The 20,215-nt window shown below is 41.8% G+C and overlaps 1 protein-coding gene across 1 annotated transcript in view; it reads right to left on the bottom strand.

Annotated features, from left to right (window-relative positions):
* Window positions 1-808: 808 nt before the first annotated feature.
* The window catches only part of LOC115157745 (potassium voltage-gated channel subfamily H member 2-like), a 40,992-nt gene continuing 21,585 nt past the window's right edge, over window positions 809-20,215 (bottom strand). Inside the window, exons 4-7 of the mRNA XM_029706186.1 lie at window positions 19,941-20,198; window positions 19,519-19,730; window positions 1,268-1,478; window positions 809-873 (exon numbers count right to left, since the gene is read on the bottom strand). Of these exons, the coding sequence (XP_029562046.1) occupies window positions 809-873; window positions 1,268-1,478; window positions 19,519-19,730; window positions 19,941-20,198 (746 nt within the window). The remainder of the gene's footprint in view (window positions 874-1,267; window positions 1,479-19,518; window positions 19,731-19,940; window positions 20,199-20,215) is intronic.

Here is a 20,215-nt window from a genome sequence, read left to right as displayed (position 1 = left end):
AATCCCTTACATGTAACGGATTACATGTAATCTGTTACTCCCCAACCCTGTTTTTACGTTGGGGAGGGGGTCCATTGTTTTATGACACCTCGAGTTGGAGCGTCACTGACTGGAGTTAGCATAAAATAAACTTTAATGGATCAAATTAACACAAAATGGCCTTAATTACAGTAAAACACACCAAGGAACCACAACCTGTCTGGTTTTAAACTAACCTCTACAGACTGAAGCAAACTGAATAGGCTTTATACTGATGTAAGTACACTGTCTGGAACCATATGAATCTTCTTTGAATAAGTCTCAGGTATGACACAAACTGTTCAAGAACCCTGTGCAGGTGAGTTAGAGAACCAATGACCCAAACAACTGTAAAAAAATAAGGTAATAGGCTCTATACGCTATTAAGGTAATACACAGATAATGTAGGCAAATGCACATAGCAAAATAACAGTTGTGAAACTCCTTCAACAGCAATTAATTAGCCTCTGTTTTACTGAACAATAATCCTTGACAGACCAAATGTTAAAATGAAAAAAATCCTAAAAGTAAGGATTTATTTGGATGTCCTTCGTCTCTCCCAACAGATAAGGTCTCAGTCCCACTACTCACCTCCTGAGCCACAATGCTGGAGATGTGGACAGCCCTCTTCACCCGCGTGTTCCTGCGCTCATTACTGACCACTGGCACCCCGTACTGGGATATATGGCCCTTTCCCCTGAGGGACATGATGGCAGTGCCCTCCTCTTCCCTCTATCTCTTTCTCCTCCACGCGACTGCCTCCTATCCTCCCAGACTCATCTCCCCAACCTCACACCCCCATCCCCTCCCCCTGGGAGAGCTCACACTCACAGGCTCTCCCTGTGATTCTCTGTGCTGTGAATCCACACAGGACTGTTTAGGATTCTGTCCAACTCCAAAGAGAGATGGACCATAAGTTTTGTCTATCTATGTTATTCTTTTGTGGGTGAGTCATGTCACTCATTTCAGTTTAGGTCTAGAAGCAAAATGCTAATGTTCCTTCTCTTAACAATCTGACGGGTCACGGGACAAGAGGTGCACCAGTGTGGTTCCACCTAATGAGCATCGTTGTGATCTTCATGGTCCTTTCTTATCATTTTCTTCTATAATGCCTCCTCCACTCCCTTCTCTGCCTTGTTCAGGATCAGAGTATCAGTTAAGCAATGTCCAGAGCCAGAGGTCTCTCTCTCTGAGTAGTCTCCACTGTACTTTTTTAGTTGCTTCGCTGTATCTGTGAGGTCCCACTTACCCTTCTCTCCCCCTCTCTCTTTTTCCATCTTCATTCCCATATTCTCTCTCCCTCTTTCTCTTTCCCGCCTCTGTAATTGCAGCTGGCTCTCTGATCCTCCTCTCCTCCTCCTCTCCACTCCATCCTCAGGCCAGCTGCACGACTTGATTGATTTCCCCAAATGAACACCAACAGGCATCCATAAACCTTCTCTCCCTCCTTCGTTGTCTCCCTTAGTCACACACAAGCCACATACTGTATGTTAATGCTCTTAAAAAAATGCATGTAAACAGTGTTAATATTTTTTAATTGAAGATTGCTGCGGTTGAAGCAGCAACAGTGGCAAGGATAATTCCCCCACTGACACCAGGTAGTAGCGATCCTTTCACTGCACTCACCATCCAGCTGCTAACATGTGTTAAATCTAAGCTGATGTTGTATGTTAAATAATGTTTTATTATTTTGGACTCCGATACACCAGACACTGTAGTATAGTCAATAGAGACCTTCTCAACAGGTCAATGACTACAGACTGATTCTCCTCTAGTATTTAAACAAGTACTGTTTTCCACATCTTGGCTAACTCAGGCATGACCTTGGGGCAAACATTGTTACTCTAAACCAATCTCATCTTTTATTGATGCTGACAAAACATTATTGGGCTGATAAAATACATTCCATTTCAACCACTGTGAATAGGAATATAGATTATCAACACAGAGATAATCAATCACCATAACTTCGCCACATTTTCGCCCTCCAATTCTCATACATTTTAGAACGCACTTGTGTGAAGAAAAGCAGCTCGCCAAAGTATAGATGGCAGTCAGTCCGTGAGGAATTCATTTCAGCCTAATCTCAACTGGGAAGTATAGTATTGGGATTTAACAATCAATCCAGTTGATAATGTGTGTAAAGAGAACCCATGCTTCGTTATCTTTCCATCCCATCTATAACCTTCCATAAGCCAGGAGCTCATCTTGCATCTGTGTTACCGCCAGTCAATTCAGCCTTACCCAAGGGCACTATCGATGTGAAGAAGAATCTATGGTCTACCAGAGAGTGACTGGGAGCAATGTTATTTATTACCTTGCCCAGGGGAGTTAAGCTATTTGAGCAAAACTGCTAATAAGCCGGGATTCTCTAAAAGGCTACACAGTCAGTAGGCGTTAAAAATCAACATGTTTGAGCTGAGCCTCCGCATTCAAAGGCAAAGCTTTTAAGAGAGTGTTTTAAACTAGTATGCCAACAGTGTTGTAAACTCTAATATCTTTAAAAAAAATACTCAACTTTTGCTCATAAGTACTGGATATTTGAACTATTGGTCAACTATTGTGCAGAGTAACCAATAAAAGTACTATTACTGTCAGGAAATGAAATGTCCATGAACAAAGCGACTATTGTCTATGAATCACAATAAAATTCCCCAAAAAATACACACACATTAAATAGCTGACATGTGGGGAAAGATCACTGGTTTGAATCCCCGAGGTGACTAGGGGAAAAATATGTCGATGTGCCCTTGAGCAAGGCACTTAACCCTAATTGCCCCTGTAAGTCGCTCTGAATAAAAGCATCTGCTAAATGACTAAAAAGTTGTTAGTCAGAGCTGTACTTTCCCAGACAAAACATAAGCTATATCCTATATGCCAAATGTGTTACAGTAAAATATCAGTGTTAAGCACTGAGTCTGCAGTACACACACAGTGCTCTCAATTTTGCTTCTGCTTGCTAAAACTGGAACTATTACGTGAGTGATTCACTCGAGTAGAAACATGATAAAATTTACCTAGGTTTAAAATGTAGCACATTATTGAAAAAGAAATACAGAAATATCTAATTTACATAAGTATACACATCCCTGAGTCAATACTTTGTAGAAGCACCTTTGGCAGCAATTACAGCTTTGAGTCGTCTTGGGTATGTCTATCAGCTTTCCACATCTGAATTTGGGGATTATCTTCCATTCTTCCTTGCAGATTTTCTCAAGCTCTGTTAAGTTAGGGAGTGGCGGTGAACAGCAATCTTCAAGTCTTTGCACAGATTTTCAATGGGATTCAAGTCTGGGCTTTGGCTGGGCCACTCAAGGACTTTCACATTCTTGTTCTGAAGCCATTCCAGTATTGCTTTGGCTGTATATGTGGGGTCAATGTCCTGCTGGAACATAAATCTTCATCCCAGTCAAAGGTCGTTTGCACTCTGAAGCAGGTTCTCATCAAGATTAAGGATTTGCCTGTATTTGACTCCATTTATTGTTCCCTCTATTCTTACTAGTCTCCTAGTCCCTGCCGCTGAAAAGCATCCCAATAGCATGATGCTGCCACCACCATGCTTCACTGTAGAGATGGTGTTAGACAGGTGATGAGCTGTGCCTGGTTTTCTCCAGACATAGTGCTTCATATTCAGGCCAAATAGTTACATTTTTGTTTCATCAGACAACAGAATATTTAGCCTTATGCTCTCAGAGTCTTTCACATTCCTTTTGCAAACTCCAGGCATGCTGTCATGTGCTTTTTTTTCTCAGGAGTGGCTTCACACTCCCACAAAGCCCAGATTGGTGATGTGCTGTAGAGACTGTTGTCCTTCTGGCAGGTTCTCCCATCTCAGCCAAGGAACTCTGTAGTTCTGCCAGAATGGCCATTGGGTTCTTGGTCATCTCCCTGACCAAGGTCCTTTTTCCACAGTTGCAATGTTAAGTCAGATGGCCAGCTCTATGCAGAGTCTGGGTAGTTCCAATTTCTTTTATATTTCCCAACAAATGGAGACATGTGTGCTCTTGGAAACTTGTAACACTCTATAAATGGTTTTATACCCTTCCCCAGCTATATGCCCTATCACAATTGTATCTGGGAGATCTACGGATAGTTCTTTGGACATCATGGTATAGTTTCTGCTCTGACATGCACTGTCAACTGTTGGGACATTATATAGACAGGTGAGTATCTTTCAAAATCATTTCCAAACTATTGAATTGGCCACAGGTGGACTCCAATTAAGTTTAAGTCACACCTCAAGGATGATCAAAGGACATTTGGAGTGTCATAACAAAGGGGTGTGAATACTTAAGTAAATTCAATATTTATGTATTTCATTTTCAATACACTTGCAAGCATTTCACTGTAATTATGGGGTATTGTGGATTCAGGCTGTAAGAAAACAAAATGTGGAATAAGTCAAAGGGTATGAATACTTTCTGAAGGCACTGTAGCTTGTAAAAACAGAGGAGTTTCTTCATGTTCTTCATGAGTCTTCATATTTGACACAGTCCATAAAAAGAACCAAAGAATTTCCTTCCAATCTCTTTTTTTCAACAGCAATATGCATCCAGCTGCTATGCAACGGCTCAATGCACAGAATTAACATTCCCAATTCAACTCCAGATGCAGTTCACTTGCATCTCAGCAGGGTCTATTCTTCACCTTGACATCTCCTCGGAGATATGCTTTATTATGGACACACTTGAGTTAGAACCATCTACAATCTCAGGTTCTAGGGCTTCGTTGCATCATTTAGCTACACTCCCCTCCATATGTATTTGGACAATGAAGCTTGCATTTTATATGTGGCGGCTCTATACTCCAGCATTTTGAATTTGAGATCAAATGTTTCATTTGCGGCGACAGTACAGAATGTCACCTTTTATTTGAGGGTATTTTCATATGTACAATATATACAGTGCATTCGGAAACTATTCAGACCCCTTCACTTTTTCCACATTTTGTTACTTTGCAGCCTTATTCTAAAAAGGATTAAATCATTGTTTTCCCTCATCAATCTACACACAGTACCCATAATGGCAGAGCATAAACAGGTTCAGAAATTTTAGCAAAATTAATTACAAGTAAAAAACTGAAATATCACATTTACATAGGTATTCAGACCCTTCACTCAGTACTTTGTTGAAGCACCTTTGGCAGTGATTACAGCCTTGAGTCTTATTTGGTATGACACTAAAAGCTCGGCACACCTGTATTTTGGGAGTTTCTCCCATTCTTCTCTGCAGATCCTCTCAAGCTCTGTCAGGATGGATGGGGAGTGTTGCTGCACAGCTATTTTCAGGTCTCTCCAGAGATGTTCAATCGGGTTCTAGTCCGGGCTCTGGCTGGGCCAATCAAGGACATTGAGACTTGTCCCAAAGCCACTCCTGCATTGTCTTGACTGTGTACTTAGGGTCATTGTCCTATTGGAAGGTGAATCTTCGTCTTCTGTCTGAGGTCCTGACCGCTCTGGAGCAGGTTTTCATCAAGGATCTCTCTGTACTTTGCTCTGTTCATCTTTGCCTCGATCCTGACTAGTCTCCCAGTCCCTGACGCTGAAAAACATTCCCACAGCATGGTGCTACCACCACCATGCTTCACCGTAGGGATGGTGCCAGGTTTCCTCCAGAAGTGACGCTTGGCGTTCAGGCCAAAGAGTTCAATCTTGGTTTCATCAGACCAGATAATCTTGTTTCTCATGGTCTGAGAGTCTTTAAGTGCCTTTTGGGCTGTCATATGGCTTTTACTGAGGAGTGGCTTCAATCTGGTCACTCTACCATAAAGGCCTGATTGGTGGAGTGCTGCAGAGATGGTTGTCCTTCTGGAAGGTTCTCCCATCTCCACAGAGGAACTCTAGAGCTCTGTCAGAGTGACCATCAGGTTCTTGGTACCCTCCCTGATCAAGGCCCTTCACCCCCCCGATTGCTCAGTTTGGCCGGGAGGCCAGCTCTAGGAAGAGTCTTGGTGGTTCCAAACTTCTTCCATTTAAGAATGATGGAGGCCACTGTGTTCTTGGAAACCTTCAATGCTGCAGACATTTTTTGGTACCCTTCCCCAGATCTGTGCCTCGACACAATCCCGTCTCGTAGCTCTATGGACAATTCCTTCGACCTCATGGCTTGGTTGTTGCTCTGACATGCACTGTCAACTGTGGGACCATATATCGACAGGTTTGTGCCTTTCCAAATCATGTCCAATCAATAGAATTTACCACAGGTGGACTCCAATCAAGTTGAAGAAACATCTCAAGGATGATCAATGGAAACAGGATGCACCGGAGCTCAATTTCGAGTCTTATAGCAAAGGGTCTGAAAACGTATTTACATAAGGTATCTGTTTTTTGTGTTTAATAAACTTGCAAACATTTCTACAAACCTGTTTTCACTTTGTCGTTATGGGGTATTGTGTGAAGATTGCTGAGGAAAATGTTTTATTTAATCAATTTTAGAATACGGCTGTAAAATAACAAAATGTGGAAAAGGTCAAGGGGTCTGAATACTTTCCGAAGGCACTGTATACAAAAGTATTTAGACACCCCTTCAAATTACTGGATTCAGCTATTTCAGCCACACCCTTTGCTGCGAGGTGTATGAAATCGAGCACAAAGCTATTCAATCTCCATAGACAAATATTGGCAGTAAAATGGCCTTACTAAAGAGCTCTGACTTTCAACGTGGCACTGCCATAGGATGCCACCTTTCCAACAAATCAGTTCTTCAAATTTCTGCCCTGCTAGAGCTGCCAGGTCAACAGTAAGTGCTGTTATTGTGAAGTGGAAATGTCTCAGAGCAACAACGGCTCACCCGCGAAGTGGTAGGCCACAGAAGCTCACCGAACAGAACCACCGAGTGCTGAAGCACATAGCACGTAAAAATCATCTGTACTCGGTTGCAACACTCACTGCTGAGTTCCAAACTGCCTTTGGAAGCAACGTCAGCACAATAACTTTTCGGCGGGAGCTCAATGGCATGGCCGAGCAGCCGCGCACAAGCCTTTTACACGGAGGTCACCATGTGCAATGCCAAGCATCGGCTGGAGAGGTGTAAAGCTCTCCGCCATTGGACTCTGGAGCAGTGGAACCGCGTTCTCTGGAGTGATGAATTACACTTCACCATCTGGAAAGTCTGACGGATGAATCTGGGTTTGGCGGATACCAGGAGATTGCTACCTTCCCCAATGCATAGTGCCAACTGTAAAGTTTGGTGGAGGAGTAATAATGGTCTGGGGCTGTTTTTCATGATTCGGGCTAGGCCCCTTAGTTCCAGTGAAGGGAAACCTTAATACTACAGCATACAATGAAATTCTAGACGCTTCTGTGCTTCCAACTTTGTGGCAACAGTTTGGGGAAGGCCTCTTCCTGTTTCAGCATGACAATACCCCCATGCACAAAGCGAGGTCCATACAGAAATGGTTTGTCGAGATCAGTGTGGAAGAACTTGACTGTCCTGCACAGAGCCCTGACCTCAATCCCATCGAACACCTTTGGGATGAATTGGAACGCAGACTGCAAGCCAAGCCTAATCGCCCAACATCATAGCCCGATCTCACTATTGCTCGTTGTGGCTGAATGGAAGCAAGTCTAGTGGAAAGTCTTCCCAGAAGAATGGATGCTGTTGTAGCAGCAACGGCGGGGACCAACTCCATATTAATGCCCATGATTTTGGAATGAGATGTTCAACGAGCAGGTGTCCACATACTTTTGGTCATATAGTGTATCTGTTTTATGTAAACACTATGTATCTAGTCCCCCCATTTGTGGAAGTCATAAATATTTGGACCAATTCACTTATAGTGTATTAAAGTAGTCAAAAGTTTAGTATTTGGTCCAATATTCTTTGCACACAATGACTACATCAAGCTTGTGACTTTACAAACTCATTGGATGGATTTGCAGTTTGTTTTGGGTTATGTTTTGCCCAATAGGAACTGAGTATTTTGTGTAGATCGTTGACAAAAAAACATTTAAATCTATTTTAATCCCACTTTGTAACACGTGGAAAAAGTTAAGAGGCGTGTGAATATTTTCTGAAGGTACCTAGTCCCCCCATTTGAGGAAGTCATACTGTACATAAAGTTGTTTCATTTCTAAAAGGTAAAACAGATACATTGGGGTCTAAAATTAATCGACAGCCTTGATAAAGATGAGGAAAAATAACAGTTTAAAATAAATCATTAAAATACAGAGGTATTTTGTATGCTCCAAAAAATGTATTAGCAATTTCTTTGTGGATTTTGATGTGTGCTTGCGGTTATTGTCTTGCTGAGTGTCCCCGATTTTCATTTACTATGTTGCGTCTAGTCTATGAGACCAGCCTGGTGGCCCTTCTTAAGGTCAATGGCATCATGAACTTTATCAAGTACCAGGACATTTTAGCCAAAAACCTGGTTGCCTGTGCCAGGAAGCTGAAACTTGACAGCAAGTGGATTTACCAGCAAAACAATAACCCCAAGCACACATCAACATCCACAAAGAAATGGTTAATTGTGCACAAAATCAACATTTTGCAATGGCCATCTGTCTCTGGACATAAACCCCATTGCATTTTTTAAAATACAATAAAGCTCAGTATTTGTATTATTTATGTTAATTAACCAGTCATTTTTGCTCATCCTTATCAAGGGTCCAAATAATTATGAACCCCACTGTATATATGCGTCCTCCATCCATTACCTGTATCCAAATGTGTCTGAGCCTTAGCAATAAGAAAAATATTCCAACATTGGGGGACACTGGAAGAGATGGCAAGGTTGTCCTTTACTGTACATGATATAGTATCCAAAAACATCTCTCACACAAAAAAATATATATACAGTTGAAGTCGGAAGTTTACATACACCTTAGCCAAATACATTTAAACTCCGTTTTTCACAATTCCTGACATTTAATCCTAATAAAAATTCCCTGTCTTAGGTCAGTTAGGATCACCACCTTATTTTAAGAGTGTGAAATGTCAGAATAATAGTGGAGAGAATGATTTATTTCAGCTTTTATTGCTTTCATCACATTCCCAGTGGGTCAGAAGTTTACATACACTCAATTAGTATTTGGTAGCATTGCCTTTAAATTGTTTAACTTCGGTCAAACATTTTGGGTAGCCTTCCACAAGCTTCCCACAATAAGTTGGGTGAATTTTGGCCCATTTCTCCTGACAGAGCTGGTGTAACTGAGTCAGGTTTGTAGGCCTCCTTGCTCGCACACGCTTTTCAGTTCTGCCCACAAATTTTATATAGCATTGAGCTCAGGGCTTTGTGATGGCCACTCCAATACCTTGACTTTGTTGTCTTTAAGCCATTTTTCCACAACTTTGGAAGTATGCTTGGGGTCATTGTCCATTTGGAAGACCCATTTGCGACCAAGCTTTAACTTCCTGACTGATGTCTTGAGATGTTGCTTCAATATAGCCACATCATTTTCCCTCCTCATGATGCCATCTATGTTGTGAAGTGCACCAGTCCCTCCTGCAGCAAAGCACCCCCACAACATGATGCTGCCACCCCGTGCTTCACGGTTGGGATGGTGTTCCTTGGCTTGCAAGCCTCCCCCTGTCACGCCATGACCTTAGATTGCCGTTTATTTTCTCTTTTTTGGGGTTAGGTCAGGGTGTGATGTGGGGTGGGCATTCTATGCCATTCTGTTTTCTATTTCTTTGTGTTGAGCCAAGTATGGTTCCTAATCAGAGGCAGCTGTCTATTGTTGTCTCTGATTAGGAATCATACTTAGGCTGCCCCTTTTCCCTCCTTCTGTGTGGGATCTTGTTTCTGTCAGCTCAGTAAGCATGCAGAACGTAATGTTCGTTTTTCCTTGGTTTGTTATTTTGTTTGAGTGTTCTGAGTTACAATAAATATAAATATGAGCACTTTCCACGATGCACCTTGGTCTACTCATTTTGACGATCGTCACACCCCCTTTTTCCTCCAAACACAACAATGGTCATTATGGCCAAACAATTCTATTTTTGTTTCATCAGACCAGAGGACATTTCTCCAAAAAGTACGATCTTTGTCCCCATGTGCAGTTGCAGACCGTAGTCTGAATTTTTTTATGGCGGTTTTGGAGCAGTGGCTTCTTCCTTGCTGAGCGGCCTTTCCGGTTATGGCGATTTAGGCCTCATTTTACTGTGGATATAGATACTTTTGTATCTGTTTCCTCCAGCATCTTCACAAGGTCCTTCGCTGTTATTCTGGGATTGATTTGCACATTTCGCACCAAAATATGTTCATCTCTAGGACGCGTCTCCTTCCTGAGCGGTATGACGGCTCCGGGGTCCCGTGGTGTTTATACTTGTGTACTATTGTTTGTACAGATGAACGTGGTGCCTTCAGGCATTTGGAAATTGCTCCCAAGGATGAACCAGACTTGTGGAGGTATACAATTTTTTTTCTGAGGTCTTGGCTGATTTCTTTTGATTTTCCCATGATGTCAAGCAAAGAGGCACGGAGTTTGAAGATAGGCCTTGAAATACATCCACAGGTACACCTCCAATTGACTCAAATGATGTCAATTAGCCTATCAGAAGCTTCTAAACCCATGACATCATTTTCTGTTATTTTCCAAGCTGTTCAAAGGCACAGTCAACATAGTGTATTTAAACTTCTGACCCACTGGAATTGTGATACAGTGAATTATAAGTGAAATAATCTGTCTGTAAACAATTGTTGGAAAAATTACTTGTGTCATGCACAAAGTAGATGTCCTAACCGACTTGCCAAAACTATAGTTTGTTAACAAGTAATTTGTGAAGTGGTTGAAAAAGGAGTTTTAATGACTCCAACCTAAGTGTATGTAAACTTCCAACTTCAACTGTATATATTGATAATTTGATCATTGCCTTGAGTTTTCATCAAGTAAAACAAATATTTGCAGAGTTATGGTGTCTCTTATCCAATACTGAATTACAATCACCTCACATTTCTGTGCCATGTACAGTAAATCTATCCATCCACAGTAACACACCAGAGCATTGCGGTGCACTGTACAGGGTGTAAATAAATTCTATGCATGCATATGTCTCAGCTGTCCCTAGACCTAATTAAAGTTTGCTGTAGTAAACAAGCTCCCAGCACACAGATTGATTTGACTGCCCGGGCCCTCCTGCAGTACAGTATAACTAATCTGTATGACCATGGACTGTCTCACTGACTTATAACTCCAGCCAGGCTGTTCTGTTCTGTTCTGCCTCACTGGGATAAGCCCCACTCTGAATATGGATGGGAGAGGAGAACTGGGTAAGCGTATGATGCTAACGATTAATTGAGAATGGGTGAGGGCTGGGTTAGTGAATGATGCTAACAATTAATTGAGGATGCCCTGCATAGGTATGCTAGATCTAGCTCACTGTTGATGTCATGGGAGAACTATTATAGTAAATGAGACTCTGGGGCTGTAGGGAGGGATTACCTGTGTTTCTGTGTCTATGCAACAGTAGTGTCACCAGCTTAGTTTTACTGGCAGTATTTCACTGCCTTTAAAATATTGACTATATGTTGAGATTAAGCGTATTCTACTCCAGTCAACACTGTTAGTGTCTTTTATTTAGTACAGTAAAAAAAATAAAAAATGATTCATGAGCTTGAGGTAAACATAAACTACTGTCCTGCTGAAGCCCTGCTAAACATCCCTGAAAACCTGGAGGTCTCCATTTTAGTTTGCAAAACCCTTTCAAATTTCTTTCAACCATTGCAAAGCTGTAGTTCAGACTGAAGTCGGCAGAACAATCAGTGAACTCCAGACAGATAGGTGACTCACAGTGACTTTGATTGGAGCACTGTGTGATTGGAGGTTGTATTTGTGTGTCCTGGGTGTCCTAACACCTCAGTTACTCATACATCCCAGAACACTGCTCCTAGGACCGAGGAAAATGTGTGAAAAATAACAAGCTCCAGCCAAAACAATATGGTTTTATAACATTTCCTACAGACTCAAATTTGAACCCAGAACCAAATCAGCTGCTTGGCTGTCACAAGAGACAACCTTAAGACCAAAGGAACAAGCTAAGATACTTACAGTATTTGCCTCCTTTCTGATTGTCTCTATTTTAGAATATTTTTGACACTAAATGTTAACAGATCTTCAGGTAAGGGAAACTGAGTTTGCAAAGAAAAAAAAAATGGATACTTATTTTATTTATTTAATTAACACAGTCATGCAACAACCAATTCCCCATTGTGAAAAACAAATTGCCCCCTTACACACTCAATAACTGGTTAGCTGGTTAGCTGCAATGACTGCAACCAAATGCTTCTTGTTGTTGTTGATCCGTCTCTCACATCATCATTGTGGAGGAATGTTGGGCCACTCTTGCATGCAGAACTCCTTTAACTCAGCAACATTTGTGGGTTTTCTAGCATGAACTGCTCATTTCAAATCCTGCCACATCTCAATTGGGATTAGGTCTGGACTTTTACTAGGCCAGGTATTCTCAAACTGGGGTACGCGCAATGCCGTTTGGGGTAGGCCAAATAAAAATGTGCTTGACATTTAAAAATATATTTTTTATTTTTATTCTTCACATTTTCAAACAGTCCATTTATATTTTCCAACGGGGCTATACATTTGGGTGAGTTTTTTTTCCTCACCTGAGTAGCCTCTTTTCACTGCCAAAAATCAAATGAAACCATCTAGTGTTCAACAAAATAACAACACAATGTCAAATACAGGTAGCCTAGTCAAATAATTAACATCCAATCACATTAACCGTTACTCTCTCGCGGGAATTCCACTAACGTAGCTGCTGCTCATTCCGTTTGCTCGAAAATGGATAAATGATTTTAAAAAGTAAGCCCCCCCCTTCCAAGGAGACACATAACAGCTTACTGGTAGTACTGCTACAACCAGCAGTACTACACCTGCACCTGTCGATGACACAAGTTGTTCTGCTTCCACAAGCACATCCAATGCTAGCATTAGTAATTCTACATTTGTTGTTAGCCCAGCTAGTATGGACACTGAAATTTGTGAATTTGATGCAGTCGAAGAGCTACTGCCTCCTTACCCGGGAAAGTACCGAACAACAGACAGGGACGCTGGACCATCGAAGAGGAGCAAATACGATGAGAACTACATTGATTTGGGGTTCACTTATATTGGGAGTAATACCTTTCCTCAGCCACAGTGTGTTATATGTGCAAAAGTACTATCTCACAACTCGATGAAACCTTCACTATTGCGCAGACATTTAGAAACTAAACATGACAATTTGAAAAATAAGCCACAGGAGTTTTTTGAGTAAGAATTAAGACGACTTTCGAGTAGTAAGACATGTATAAAAGCAAGAGAAACCATTAATAAGAAGGGGCTAGAAGCATCTTACAGTTGAAGTCGGAAGTTTACATACACTTAGGTTGGAGTCATTAAAACTCGTTTTTCAGCCACTTCACAAATTTCTTGTTAACAACAACTTTAGTTTTGGCAAGTTGGTTAGGACATCTACTTTGTGCATGACACAAGTAATTTTTCCAACAATTGTTTACAGACAGATTATTTCACTTATAATTCACTGTATCACAATTCCAGTGGGTCAGAAGTTTACATACACTAAGTTGACTGTGCCTTTAAACAGCTTGGAAAATTCTAAAACATGTCATGGCTTTAGAAGCTTCTGATAGGCTAATTGACATCATTTGAGTCAATTGGAGGTGTACCTGGGGATGTATTTCAAGGCCTACCTTCAAACTCAGTGCCTCTTTGCTTGACATCATGGAAAAATCAAAAGAAATAAGCAAAGACCTCAGCAATTTCCCAACACCTGAAGGTACCACGTTTATCTGTACAAACAATAGTATGCAAGTATAAACACCATGGGACCACACAGCCGTCATACCACTCAGGAAGGAGACGCGTTCTGTCTCCTAGAGATGAACGTACTTTGGTGCGAAAAGTGCAAATCATTCCCAGAAAAACAGCAAAGGATCTTGTGAAGATGCTGAAGGAAACAGGTACAAAAGTATCTATATCCACAGTAAAACGAGTTCTATATCAACATAACCTGAAAGGCTGCTCAGCAATGAAGAAGCCACTGCTCCAAAACCACCATAAAAAAACGACTACGGTTTGCAACTGCACATGGGGACAAAGATCCTACTTTTTGGAGAAATGTCCTCTGGTCTGATGAAACAAAAATAGAACTGTTTGGCCATAATGACCATCGTGGTGTTTGGAGGAAAAAGGGGGAGGCTTGCAAGCCGAAGAACACCATCCCAACCGTGAAGCACGGGGGTGGCAGCATCATGTTGTGGGGGTGCATTGCTGCAGGAGGGACTGGTGCACTTCACAACATAGATGGCATCATGAGGAGGGAAAATGATGTGGCTATATTGAAGCAACATCTCAAGACATCAGTCAGGAAGTTAAAGCATGGTCGCAAATGGGTCTTCCAAATGGACAATGACCCCAAGCATACTTCCAAAGTTGTGGAAAAATGGCTTAAGGACAACAAAGTCAAGGTATTGGAGTGGCCAACACAAAGCCCTGACCTCAATCCTATAGAACATTTGTGGGCAGAACTGAAAAAGCGTGTGTGAGCAAGGAGGCCAAGAAACCTGACTCAGTTACACCAGCTCTGTCAGGAGGAATGGGCCAAAATTCACCCAATTTATTGTGGGAAGCTTGTGGAAGGCTAACCGAAACATTTGACCCAAGTTAAACAATTTAAAGGCAATGCTACCAAATACTAATTGAGTGTATGTAAACTTCTGACCCACTGGGAATATGATGAAAGAAATAAAAGCTGAAATAAATCACTATTATCATTCTGACATTTCACATTCTTAAAATAAAGTGGTGATCGTAACTGACCTAAGACAGGGAATATTTACTAGGATTAAATGTCAGAAATTGTGAAAAACTGAGTTTAAATGTATTTGGCTAAGGTGTATGTAAACTTCTGACTTCAACTGTAGATGTACAGAGGGGTCTGGAATTATTGACACCCTTGATAAAGATCAGCAATAATGACTGTATGAAATACACTACATGACCAAAGGTATGTGGAAACCTGCTCGTTGCACACCTCATTCCAAAATCATGGGCATTAATATGGAGTTGGTCCCCCCTTTGCTGCTATAACAGCCTACACTCTTCTGGGAATGCTTTCCACTAGATGCTGGAACATTGCTGCGGGGACTTGCTTTCCATTCAGCCTCAAGAGCATTAGTGAGGTCGGGCACTGATGTTGGGCGATTAGGCCTGGCTCGCAGTCGGCGTTCCAATTCATCCCAAAGGTGTTCGATGGGATTGATGCCAGGGCTCTGTGCAGGCCAGTTAAGTTCTTCCACACCGATCTCAATAAACCATTTCTGTATGGACCTCGCTTTGGCCACGAAGGCATTATCATGCTGAAACAGGAAGGGGCCTCCCCAAACTGGTGCCACAAAATTGGAAGCACAGAATAGTCTACAATATCATTGTATGCTGTAGCGTTAAGATTTCCCTTCACTAGAACTAAGGGGCCTAGCCTGAACCATGAAAAACAGCCCCAGACCATTATTCCTCCTCCACCAAACTTTACAGTTAGCACTATGAATTTGGGCAGGTAGCAATCTCTCGGCATCTGCCAAACCCAGATTCGTCCATCGGACTGCCAGATAGTGAAGCGTGATTCATCACTACAGAAAACACGTTTCCACTGCTCGGTAGTTAGTGTTGCAAACGAGGACAGCCGATTTTTACGCATTACGCGCTTCAGCGGTCACATTCTGTGAGCTTGTGTGGCCTACCACTTCACGGCTGAGCCTTTGTTGCTCCTAGACGTTTCCACTTCACAATAACAGCACGTACAGTTGACCGGGGCAGCTCTAGCAGGGCAGAAATTTGACGAACTGACTTGTTAGAAAGATGGCATCCTAAGATGATGCCACCTTAGAAGTTACTGAGCTCTTCACTAAGGCCATTCTACTGCCAATATTTGCTCGACTTCATACACCTGTCAGCAACGGGTGAGGCTGAAATAGCCAAATCCACTATTTTGAAGGCTTGTCCACATACTTGTGTATGTACAATGTAAATAATTCAAATACTGAGCAATATTCTACTCAATTTTCTGGGGTGAAAATTATATTATTTTATACTAATACAATTGCTCAGAGAAAGAGATTTTGTTCAACAAGGAAAAATGTTCTCAAAGGAGTAGGGGTGAAAATCATAGACACCCCTAAAGATTCTTAGAAATGAGATAGTCAAAAGCGTAGTATTTGGTCCCATATTCCTGGAACTCAATGACTACATCAAGCTTGTGACTCTACAAACTTGTTGGATGCATTTGCAGTTTGTTTTGGTTGTGTTTACAGATTATTTTGTGACCAATATAAATTAATGGTAAATAATATATTGTGTCATTTTGGAGACACTTCTATTGTAAATAATGATAGAATATGTTTCTAAGCACTTCTACATTAATGCCGATGCTACCATGATTGCGGATAATCCTGAATTAATCGTGAATAATGATGAAAGTTACAGAGGGTCAAAGATCATAATGGTGAAAGGTCAGCGTGACTTGAATTAATATCCATGGGGCAACCATTGCCTAATACATCAGTGTTACAATACACACAGGGCCTATTCTCAATTAGATTTTCTCAACTCCTCCATCCTCTCTCCTCCGTCCTCTCTCGCCTCCTTTTGAAAACGGTCAAGGGTAATCAGGGAGCGGAAGCGAGGAGAGGAAACGTGGATGAAAATGCGCTTGTATGAAATGAGATTCTGCTTCTCCACTCGCACGTCATCAGGCAAATGTCGTTTATAGGTGTGGATCCCAAAATAAATGTGTAAAGTGCTTAAAACAAATTAAGTTAGTTGTGCACAAGACTTTATAGATAAAAACAATATTATTGTTTTAAACGTGTGCATGTTTTCTCCTCCGACAAAACAAAAGCTGAAACAAAGGGGGTGTGGCAGATTTCAAAACACTTCCGCGAAGGACTCACGTAGGGTATACATGACCGTCCTCGATGAAAAGTGGCTTTCGAGGAGCGGAGGGCCTTTTCTCATTTGGACAAGTCTGTCCTCCACCATCTCTCCGTCCTTTCTCCTCTGTGACCTGGAAAACAATAAGTGGTCGAGTGGTCGAGGATAGTGTCAATTCGTTAGTAGGCAAACGGTTGACGGTCCTCCCCTCATCGATAGCCTCCTTTTGGTGAGGAAGTACAATTCTACAGTGGTGGAAAAAGTACCCAACTGTCATACTTGAGTAAAAGTAAAGATATCTTAATAGAAAATGACTCAAGTAAAAGTAAAGGTCAACCCAGTAAAATTCTACTTGAGTAAAAGTCTAAAATTATTTGGTTTAAAATATACTTAAGTATCAAAAGTAAAAGTATAAATAATTTCAAATTCCTTATATTAAGCAAACCAGATGGCACCATTTTCTTGTTTTTTTAATTTACGGAAAGCCAGGTGCACACTCCAAAACTCACATATCATTTACAAACAAAGCACTTGTGTTTAGTGAGTCCACCAGATCAGAGGCAATAGGGATGACCAGTTCGGTTGATAAGTGTGTGAATTTGACTATTTTCCTGTCCTGCTAAGCATTGAAAATGAAACAAGTACTTTTGGGTTTCAAAGAAAATGTATGGAGTAAAAAGTACAATATTTTCTTAAGAAATGTAGTAAAGTAAAAGTAGTCAAACATATAAATAGTAAAGTACAGATACCCCAAAAAATGACTTAAGTAGTACTTTAAAGTATTTTTGCTTAAGTACTTTACACCACTGCAAGTGTATGCTACCTGAGTCCTTCGCGAAAAAAGTTTGGAAATCTGCCACACTCTCTTTGAATCAGCTACTGTTTTCTCAAAGGAGAAAAGCATGCAAACATAAAAAAACTAAATTCTACTTACCATAATTTCCGGACTATTAAGCGCACCTGAATATAAGCCGCACCCACTGAATTTAAAAAACATATATATTTTGAACATAAATAAGCCGCACATGTCTATAAGCCGCAGGTGCCTACCGGTACATTGAAACAAATGAACTTTACACAGGCTTTAACGAAACACGGCTTGTAACAAAAAATAAAAAATTTGCAGTAAGCTTTAGTTGTCTTTTTGCACTGAGTCAATTCCTCACGCTGCTGTTTCCAACGTCTTATCATCAACTCATTAATACCAAGCTCCCGTGCAGCAGCTCTATTTCCTTTTCCAACAGCCAGATCAATCGCCTTCAACTTGAAAGCTGCATCATATGCATTTCTCCGTGTCTTTGCCATGATGAGGGTGACAAAATGACTACCGTAATCAGAATGATGGGAAGTTTGAGAGCGCTCGATTTAATCTAAACAGTAAACAAAAAAGTTGTTTGACCTTAACCCGTTCGGCAATTTCATTGGTCTAATGAAAGCTTCATGGCGCCAAAAAACTGAGCATGTCACAGAATGTGTTTTTTTGGAAGAAAAAAAATTAAAAGGGGGAAAAATCCATATATTAGCCGCGTCATTGTTTAAGCCGCGGGGTTCAAAGCCTGGGAAAAAAGTTGCGGCTTATAGTCTGGAATTTACGGTATCCTTTTATCTATAAAATGACTTGCACAACTAGCTAAGAGATGTTTTTATCACTTTAGACATTTATTTTAGGATTCCACCCTGTAAACATCAATAAGAGTCTCATTTCATAAAAGTGCATTTTTGACCACTTTCCCTCTCCTCGCCACCTCTCCTCGATTACCTCTGACCTTTTCCAAAAGGAGGCCAGAGAACGGAAGAGAGAGGACGCAAGAGTTAAGCAAACCAATTGAGAAAAGGCTATGGACACTCTTCAGTTTGCCTACTAACGAATTGACATCTCCTCAACCACTCAACCACTTGGTTTCCGGGTCACATTGGAGAGAGAACGGTGGAGACTTTAGCCCAAATGAGAAAAGGCCCCATGACTAGTGAACCTCATCATATCTCTCTCTTCACAGCTGTCCACTCCATTAGGCAGGATTAATCAAACTCCTCCCAGGTGGTGTGGTGGGCTGCAAGCCTGCTACAGTGTGTTACTGGGCTGCTACACTGTGTATAATATCGCTTCAGCTCTGTCCAACCGCCAGAAGTGTTTGAACAAGAAACATTAGTGTTGAAAGAAACGGAAATGCTTCCATTTGAAATTGAAGATGCTCTGAGCTGCATCTTCACTCCTAGTACTAGAGTGATGCTGGTGTATAGGGTCTGTGAGAGTTTTCAGGCCTTTTGATTTAGACCTGAGCACTTTGTGAGGTGACTTTGTTCAACAAAATCACTTAAATTAGTGGATAAGCTGATTGAGGCACAATACAAAAGCAACCGACTCCATGTTTTGCAATATAACCATAGTCATTTCGTCAACCTCTGTACTCTACAGTGACAAGTTCACCAGCAGCGATTGAATTTAGAGCAAACCTATCTGGATAGTGCTGCCACCATCAGGACAGATACTGCAATGGCAGACTACTTAAGGAGCAAGGTGTCTGTGAAAGCCTCTCGATACTGCAGTTTGTCATGAAATAGTGTCATCCCATCCATACACATCCACTAGTAAGAGAAGAGCAGCGACTAACCTGAGTGACTTTCTCAGTGACCCCGTGTGTGCGGTCCATTAGTTTACAGGGGGCGATGATGTCAATCTCCGCAGACGGGAGGGCCACCAAGGGGTCTGGCCTGTTGTCCAGTGGGTTGAGCTGGGTCACGTGACTTAAGGTCCGGAAGCGGATAAGGTTGGGGTCAGACGTGGAGTCAGATGTAACATTACGCGGACTGGACTTCATTCCGCCTGAGAAGGAATAAATATAGATGGATATTTCATTGCCTGTGACTTAAGAGTTGAATGTGCTGAGTGCAAGATACAGCATAAGGAGATATTGAACAGATGGAACATAAATGTAAGACAAGCATTAATCAATTACATGTTCTTTGATCCTCAAATTTCGTTATGCCACCCGCGCTTTAAACCTCCTTCGTGTGTCCCATACATGTCCTCTACCTGTGCTGCTGGGCCGCGTCTGGAGCTTCCCGTGCCAGCTGGACCGTCCCCTGCGTGTCTTGATGCCGTCCACAGATGAGGCGTGCAGCGGGCTGCAGAGACTCTCATAGGAGCGGCTGGGCATCACGCTGCAGTTGGAGCCACACTCCTCGTCCACCCAGAGGCAGTGCAGCCTGGGGGAGGACTGGGAGAAGCCCATGGCCAGGGACAGGGCTTGAGGGGCATCAGAGGGGTCCCCGGTGGGAGAGACGGGGTCACCTATAAACATGCCATTT

This window comes from Salmo trutta, chromosome 21 (genome assembly GCF_901001165.1).
Source record: "Salmo trutta chromosome 21, fSalTru1.1, whole genome shotgun sequence".
Lineage (NCBI taxonomy): Eukaryota > Metazoa > Chordata > Actinopteri > Salmoniformes > Salmonidae > Salmo > Salmo trutta.
This window is presented reverse-complemented; position numbering and strand designations above follow the sequence as displayed.